This window comes from Molothrus ater, chromosome 6, assembly GCF_012460135.2.
Source record: "Molothrus ater isolate BHLD 08-10-18 breed brown headed cowbird chromosome 6, BPBGC_Mater_1.1, whole genome shotgun sequence".
In the NCBI taxonomy this organism is placed as follows: Eukaryota; Metazoa; Chordata; class Aves; order Passeriformes; family Icteridae; genus Molothrus; species Molothrus ater.
This window is the reverse complement of record NC_050483.2, coordinates 54,552,376-54,561,510: the sequence shown is the minus strand read 5'-3', so window position 1 is coordinate 54,561,510 and position 9,135 is coordinate 54,552,376. Positions and strand designations below refer to the sequence as shown.

Genomic DNA, 9,135 nt, shown 5'->3' with positions numbered 1-9,135 from the left:
GAGGTAAATCAAGTATCTTTCCCTCCTCAGGAAAGATTGCTGAGCTTCTCCCCTCCTGAAAGGCAATTGATTAATAACTTCTCTCTTCTACCATGTACCTTCTTTATTTTTATATTCATTATTATCTTCATATTAATATCTTTGTAATATGATGTAATATAACTGCTTATATCTGCATTACACCTCATATCTGCAACACAGAATTAAATATAAAGGCTGTATAACTAATCCCAGGGTCTTGCTTCTTTCAGCTACAAATGCTGAAACTTGTTTTAACCAGCACTAGGCAAGAGAGGGATCACCTGCTCCACCAGTGGCAGAAAGATATTTTAGGATAGAGTTGTGCTCAGGTTGGATTCCCAGGATAGCTTTAAAACAGTTGTTTTTTTTCTAAACACAGTTTTCAAACTATAGTGTGCCAAGATTATATATTCATATATTTTGTTCAAATTTGAAACCAAGTTGCTTGAAAATGGGTTTAAACTTCAAACTATACAGCTTCAAATCCCACTGTGTTGTGTGTGTCAGTAAAAATGATTGGTCTGATGAGTAACCAAGTACAGCCATGGCTGTTTCTCCTTTTTATGCTGAGATTTGCTTATAGAAGTGACTTCATTTGCTAATTTGTTTAAATTAATAATGGAAAAAAATAAAGCAGTTCACTGACTTGCTGGGCATATGGGCCATGATCTGTTTCTATTCAAAGACACCATAACCATTTTTCCTTCTTTCAAGAACAGCAGAGCAAATAGCACAGCAATTTCTTAGTTTCAAGTTAAGAGACACAAAAGTTTATCAGTTGATAATTTACAGGCAATTATTGTAAGTTCTGCATGAGGAGAAGCCCAGGTTCAGACGTTGGAGGAGTGACACTGCTGGTGACAAGCACTGTAGGTGGCACAAATGTCACATCTGGGAACTGATGTGTTTCAATATAGATCTGAGTGTCCAACTGACATCCTGCTGGCACCCTCATGTCAAACCCTTCCAGCACCACATTCTACCAAGGAAAGCACACAGAATCCCTCAGGAGAAACTCAGGTCCTCTTTCGCTGAAGGCTGATGTGTGCTTTGAGACACTCAGGTTGTTTTCCTCTACAGATATTTGGGACAGGAAGGAAAGTGTGAAGGGAAAGTTTGTTTTCATTTTAACCATCACAGAGGTTATTTCACATTGTTCCTAATATCCACATAAATGCCTCAAAACTTTTGGCTCTAAAAATAATGCCTGGAAGAGATGGATGATCAGAAAAATATTAGAAAATAAAATATATATTAATTAATGTGCTTTGATCATGTAATTGTACTCATGGTTAGGGATGTGGGGAATTGTACTCATGATTATGGATTTTACTGCGTCCTTTTTTATTCTTCTGTCCCTGTGTATATCAGGTGAGTTACTCCAAAGACTTTCAACCAGTCTCTGTCCAACTATTGTGCTTTTTTTGACTTATCCTTCCCTGCCTTGTAACCATAACAGTAATTTCGTTTTTTTACTTTTTCTAATAGTGGCTATTTTTATCACTCCAACTTCTCCTTTGGAAACTTAAACAGTTTCACATGAGTAGCTCATACACAAATAACAAAAAAAAAAAAAAAAAAAAAAAAAGACAAAGTAAAGCCTTTTGCTTTCCTGCTTGTTTTCATTTTCCTTTTTTTATTTCACTTCAGTATTACTGAAAACACTTTTCTTGAGAAAAGATTAATGCAATTGGCCCAAATGAGCAGCAGGAGCCACTGCATTTTAGGAGTATGAAACGTAATTATCTAGCTGTCTAACAGCACGGAAACAGCATAAGAATATTAGAAATGGAGAGTGTAAGTACAGAGCAGGCATGCAGCAAATCTTAGCAGATTACTCCATCTTCTAGTAATTTTTGCTCAGGTGCTTCGTGCTCTCTCTGTCCTGGAAGATGAGATGTTTTGCACATCTTGAAGGTGAGAAAGGTGCACGTGATAACTGCGGTATGTCTCGTGCAGTGACTCTCACAGAGCAAGAAGCCTCAGAGTGCTGACAAAAATACATTGAGCTGCTGATGCAAAACACAGCTGCTCTAACACCTATGATTGGTGAGACCTAGCAGATCAGGATAGGCCAAAAAAGGTGAAAACAGCTACTGTGGAGAGGCTTGCTCAACTGAAGGATTCAGGGAAGTAAAGATAACTCATTGGAACAGTTTGTGTCTTACAAATGGGTTCTTGGATATTGCTCATTCTTGCCATCATCACTACGTTTTACCCTTTATAAATGCTTGAAAATTGCTGGGTGTGATAAATCTCTTGAGTTCTGGTGTTCAAACCAAAGCTGACCATCACAAATATTAATAGAAAATGGTGTCTAGTTTTTTTCACTGGTGTAATAATTACTGCTTTTCATTTGAATTAATATTTGAGATGCAGGTTAGCCTCAACGTCCCAGAGGAAGAACTGGGAATCATCTAGGCTGAGCCAAGCATCAAACTATTAAACTCTAAAGGTCTGAGAAGACAGGAATGTGGTTTCAATTGAAGAGAGCTATAGAGGCACAGAGAAGTTGACTTTAGTCACAGGGTGGACGATTGTGGTGTTACTTCCTTCCCCTTAAGGGTTGTGTCAACACAAGAGAAAATGTCACCAGGAGAAAAGTCATAAATTGTCTGCTGAGTGCTGCTTTGTGGAGAAACCTCTCAGCAGGCCTGGAGAACTGAGTGGAGAAAGTGAAGCTCTGAACTGGAGGTGGATGCCGTGGCCAGTGGAAGAAGACTCTTCCCTGGACAGGGCTGAGAGCCTGGAGAAGGTGAGGAGTGGAGCAAATGGCCTCCTCTCCTCCTTCCTTATATTGGGCTGGGACTTAGAACACTCCTCCTCCAAAGCTCCAAAGCTGACAGGTCAAAGCTTCAGGACAGTCCTTCAGCACCTGATTTTCTTTTGAAGGGTAGGTCCATGCTCATGGCTGCACTTTGTCAGCTGAGGCATTGTGCTTGGTGCTGACAGCCATTTACATGTGAAGGTCTCTTCGGCTCAGCTCCAGCCCTGTGGCTTAGTCCATATGCCAAACACCAAGGAAAAATGCCTGTTCCAGGCAAGTAGCTTAGAAAGTCACAGGCATCCCCTTCCTGAGGCTCCCTCAAGGATGCTGAGCATGGGAAGGAAACTTGGAGCAAAAGTGGGAGGGGAGGAGGCAAGACAAACAAGCATTGGGAGCCATGTATCCATAGAACTCTTCCACTGTTTGCTGCCCTGCACCATCACTGACTGCTCTGGGGGAAGCCCGACAGAAAGAAGAATATTCAAACAAGCACAGGATCAGGAGAAGTGAGCAAAGCCAGGAGGAGGGAAGGAGAGAGCACCCTCAACCACTCCTGAAGGTGCTTTTATTGAGGTGTGTGGGTAGACAAGGTGTGTGACTTGTGCCATGTCCCTGCCCTGGATGTCACCATCTGCCTGACTGTGAGCTGTATTCACCTGTTGTGCTTTACCATAGAAAGGGAGGTCTCCAAGACCCTGTGTGGTGTGGAGCAGCTCTGTGGTGAGCAGGGTTACAGCAGCTCTGTGGTGTGCAGTGTACAGCAGCTCTCACACCACCAAGCGTGTTTTGAGTCGAGGACAAGTTCTGTATGTCAGTTCACAGAGGAGGCCTGGGCAGAGAACCACTGCTGACCCTGAAATCAAGCACCTTTTTTATTCCCTCTACACAGCAGATTGGTAGGTGGCCCAGAAGAGACCCCTCCTCCTCCACCAAAGGAGGAGGAGGAGATGCTTAGAGGCAGCAAAAAATGCATCACCACCAGCCCTCGCTTATTGCATCCACCGTGCTCATAAGTTAACACCAGCTCAACAACCCTCCCTTTTTCCAATAGCCAGCCTAAACCTCCCTGACACCACTTCAGGCTATTCCCTCAGGTCCTGTCACTGCTCTGAGTACTGTGCCATCTCCTCCACACAACAGTGAAGATTCTTTTCTCCAGTCATTCTGAAGATGGGACAATACTGAACCCCAGCTTTTTTTTCAAATATGTCTAAGCTGGTCCACAACTTCATATTCATCTGCCTTATTTCTGTAGGCTGATCCCCATGTGAGATTTTGGGTGCAGATGATACTTGGCAAGAGGAATGATGACAGTTTTAGCATTTACAATATAATTTTAGAATGGGAACTGACAAAAAGGAGATGGATGATTTTATGTCCAGGGACAAAACTTCAGATCCCCCTTGAGAGAGTTTCCACATAGCCACCAGAATCCAGTCCAACTCTGAGAGGTGGAGGCATGTGACCCTCTCTTTCTCAGTTCATGTCTGAGGAGGAACCTTTCAAACATCCTTCTTTCCACTTGCTCCACAAACATGACAAGTTGGCACCTATGGGACCATAACCTTTACTGACATATTTTTAAGTGATGCAATGCTAACTTTCCACCTTGTCTTCTGATTCTTAGGAAATATCATCTGGAGAAAGAATAATGGAACTCTGTCTAAACAAAAATTGTAACTCCACTTGCCCAGAAATTCCTTATCAAGACAGTCAGACACTTCTGGTTGTTGTTTACAGCATTGTTTTTGCTATAGGCATTCCAGCAAATTGCTTAACTTCTCTGCTTACATTTGTACAAATCCAAAGGAATACAGTAGTTGCCATCTACATTTTCAGTTTATCATTGTGTGACCTGATGTATTTAAGTACCTTGCCTGTCTGGATTATCTATGTGAAAAACGGGCACAACTGGACCATGGGTGACTTTGCTTGCAGGACAACAGGATTCATCTTTTTCTGCAATATCTACTTCAGCATTCTGCTTTTGTGCTGCATCTCTGTGGATCGTTACGTGGCACTGGTGTATTCTCTGGAATCAAGGGGGAGAAGACAACAGAAGAAGGCCACCATAATAGTCTGTTTTCTCTTTATTGTGGTTGTAGGAATCCACTTGCCAGTATTTTTTATGAAAGATGCACAAAACTGTACAGAGATGAAAACCTGCTTTGAGACAGTGCCCCTTGACTTATTATTGGCTTGTTTCAGCTGTGCTAGATTCCTGTTTGGATTTCTCATACCCCTCACAATCCTGATTTTTACAAACTACAAAATTTTCCAAGCTACAAAAAGAAGCAGCAGCTTGACTTGTCGTGAGAAAGCCAAAGTGAAGCATGTGGCCATTGCCATTATTGCTATTTTCTTGATCTGCTTCGCTCCATATCATGTGGTCCTCATAATAAGAGCCATACACTTTATGTTTCATCAGGACTGCCCATGTCCATTTGAAAATAAGATATATTCAATTTTTACAGTGTTTCTGTGTTTAGGCACTGCAAACAGCGTTGCTGATCCAATTATCTACGTTCTGGTCAGTGAAAACGTCAGAAAAGACTGTTATAGGAGCCTGAGAAGATGGAGATGGAACTCATCCAAGCTAAATTCATCCACTGATCACAATACTGACAACATAAAATTGGAAATGCTAAAAGAATCAGAGGAAGGGGGCCAAAGTAAAGAAAACTCAAAGAAATAACAGATTCATCTGACATTCCGAAGGCCTGCACCAGTGGCAGAGACCAGGAAAGTGGCAGCTAGCTGGTAGCTGCTGGAACAAATAAGAAGTTCCCAATGCCAGCTGCAGGACACAAGTTTTTACGTGCTGACATCATCTTGCATATCCTGCATAGGCCATAAACTCCTTGAGGACTCTATGGGAGCAATAATTCACATTTCTGTTTGTCTCCTACAATAAACTTTGCCCACCAGTATCACTGATGAAAATACCGCTTTGCTAAGGATATGTGAAATAAATGAAGTCATTTACTTGAACTAAAATTGGGTGATCTTAAAAGTTTGGGGTTTTTTTTAGACTGACTCTCTCTCTCATATGAAATAAAACCAGTTTTATCTTCTGAGAAAAAAATTTTTAAAGCATTGCAGAGGAGAACAATATACTGTTCTTAATGCTGAAATTTTTTCTTCTTGAGGAGGTACATCTTCCATTTCTCATACATGCACTCTGCTGTTACCGTTTGTGGTTAACCAGTGGAAAAATATTAAAAATGAGTAAACATTTTCCTCGTACTCTAGCATGTGACTTCAGGTACATCACACGTTCCAGGAGAATTAAATGGCAAAAAAATGCCTGATAACACAGACCAACAGTACTGCTGCTGCATTAGTCAAGATCCTGCACTGCCCTGAAATTATAAATTGTACAGTTCTAATGCTTGATAGTTTACAATTAGCAAATTTTACTTGTTTTGCAGTCAGACCTAGAATGCACTGAAATATACAGAAAATGTATACATTTCCAAGTGGAGTCAGGGACTGCTTTTATGCCATCTCCAAACATTTGTTGAATTCGTGTTACATTTCTGACTAAGCTAACCCTTCCCTTTTGTTATTGATCCCACTTTTACTGTGCAGGAGTCTGCAGAAGCTATGGGTAGGCTCACAGATGCTGCTGAAGGCTGGCAATCTGGAGAGCACAGTCCTTCCTCCCCACAGCTGGGAACTCCCTCAGACGTGCTGGGGCAAATTCCACTGTTGCTGCTGCCACTTCTATTATGAATAACTTGTTGATAGTAGTACCTTGTGCCTTCTAACAAGTATTTAAAAAATAAGAATGATACAAATCTGGCAATGTTTATCTAAACAACTTCTTCATATTTTTATGTGATTCAACAGACAGATCGTGAACCAGTTTGAGTATGAGTTTGTAGAGTGTTTCATAGCATCATTCCATTTAATCTGTGGTGTTGTATTTCTGTGACATGTTGAAATTGTTTTTGACATTGACATTTCTGCATTGAATTAATATTAACCAGTCTTAATACAAATACAATACTTTTTGTCTTAAAACTGCCATAGATATCTTTGTATGTTATGTTTTATTTTTATATATTTTTTACTTTTGTAAAGAACCTTTATGCCAAAATTATATATGCTCAATTTATTACATATTTCATTTTTTAATTATTGAATGACTCCTCTGGTATTTATATGTGAAATGACTTTGTCCTCAAAAGTAGTCCACCTAATACTAAATTGGAGATTGTTTCTTGGAAGAACGTGACATTCTGTTGTGGCGCTAATTAAAAAATTCTGGATTTCTATTTTTATATGCATCTCGGAGATCAAATACCCTAAGGTATCATGGAGAGACCTGCAAGATGCTGAATATCTGTAACTTTCAATTGCTGAAGAATTCTGCAGCAGCAGCAGAATGTGGCTGCTGACAGCCCCTGCCAGACAGAGCACTGGTGACTCATCTCTGAAGATGCACATGCAAACTGCCCAACCTCAGGATTTTCATAGTCTGAAATCAAACCTTAATGAAAAACAGAAGTGAATTTAGAATAAACCAGAGGTACAGGCTTCTGAACTGATTGACATGGATGTAAGTTAGCTGTTGACCTCGATGTATTTAAACATCTCTGATGATTTTCCTCTAAGGAGTGAGTGTTGAGGGAGGGGATTGTCCTGCTCTGCGCTGAGCAGCTGCAGCCTCACCTCAAGTCTTGTGTGCAGTTTTAGGAGCCACTATATAAAGATGACATTAAGCTGTGGCTGTCCTGCGGTCACAGAGCATTGGAATGGCAGCTAGCAAAGCTCCCTGAGTGACCGGAGGGACACACAAGGGAGGCTGCCCCTGAGCTTCCACCGAGGCCTTCCAGGTGGCCGTGGTTGCAGCGGTGTGAGTGACACTGCAGCAGGACACCACCAGGATCCCGAGGGAAAGAGGGTGACACTGCAGCAGGACACCACCAGGATCCCGAGGGAAAGACGGTGACACTGCAGCAGGACACCACCAGGATGCCGAGGGAAAGACGGTGACACTGCAGCAGGACACCACCAGGATGCCGAGGGAAAGAACCGAAGGAGAGCACATTCTATGCAATCCAATGAAGCTTTATTCAGAAGATGGATCAGGGACGAGTGACAAGGTAACAGTGATCCGGCTAGGGTTTTTAAAGGAGGCTACTTTAGGGGATGGGAACAACACATAACCAATGGGAGAACACTCGGGGAGGAGCACGGGATCTAACAAGACAATGGGGTTAACATAGGGGAGGGGAGAAGCCTCTAAAACAAATCAACTGTTAGAACCAGGACATCGAACATTCGGGAATTATTGGGGTGGATTCAGGTTGATGGACAAGGGAAGGGGACAGCACAACTCGGATTGACAGGTCCATACAAGGGAAGGGAGGGAGGAGCAGGGAAACAGGCGGCTAAGGGGCGGGAAAACTTCGGGGTAAACAACTTGGGAGAAACCATTGTGAGGGGATAAAACGGGGGTACAAGGAGTAAACCATTTTGCTTAATTAACCTTGAACCACTAACTGTTGCAATTGAAACAACTATAAAACTCTTAAAACACACTGCCACATCAAGCTATCGGAGAACAACCAAAGAAGGGCCATGAGGATGGTGAAAACTCTGGAGGGGAGGATATGAGGAGTGCCTGAGGTCACTTGGTCTGTTCAGCCTGGAGACTGAGGGGAGCCCTCATCATGGTGGGAATCAAGGAAGCAGGTGCTGGTCTCTTCTCTCTGGTAACAGAGACAGGACCTGAGGGATGTCCTAAAGCTGAGGCAGAGGAGACTTAGGTCAGATGTTAGGAAAAGGTTCTTCACTCAGAGGGTGGCTGAGCACTGGAACAGGCACCCCAGGGAAGTGGTCACAACACCAACCCTGAGAGAGTGCAAGGAACATTTGGACAATGCTCTCAGGTGCCTGTGCAGAGTCAGGAGTTGGGACTTGATGATCCTTGTAGGTCTCTTCCAACTCAGGCTATTCTACAATTCTGTGAAGCAACACTAGAACCCAGTGCCATAGATGCAGGGGCTTGGGATTATAAGGGTCTGATGCAACAGCTACAGTTCTGCTGCCTTAATGAAGCTGCATGCTGTTCTAAATTACTATGTCATTCTAAATTACTATGTCATTCTGCATCTTCCTTTCATGAAAATCCTTGGAGTTTCTTTGTTCAGCCACACTCTGAAAGAAAAGTTTTAGAAGTGACGGACTTGTGCAGCCTGATCTAATATAAAAATTTACCTAGATAATCTCCAGAGGTGCTTTCCAAGCTAAAATATTCTGTGATAGATTACTGAAGGGGTTAGGGGCCTGGTACCAAGCAACATATCCACATGGGAAAACGGCAAATGCTGACTTCT

General features: G+C 42.2%; 1 protein-coding gene across 1 annotated transcript; it reads left to right on the top strand.

Annotated features, from left to right (window-relative positions):
* Positions 1 to 2,719: 2,719 nt before the first annotated feature.
* Positions 2,720 to 5,524, top strand: GPR132 (G protein-coupled receptor 132). The gene is made up of 2 exons (XM_036384639.1): positions 2,720 to 2,776; positions 4,416 to 5,524. Exons 1-2 carry the CDS (start codon positions 2,720 to 2,722, stop codon positions 5,481 to 5,483), a joined length of 1,125 nt encoding a protein of 374 aa, XP_036240532.1. The 3' UTR covers positions 5,484 to 5,524.
* The last annotated feature ends 3,611 nt before the right edge of the window (positions 5,525 to 9,135 follow it).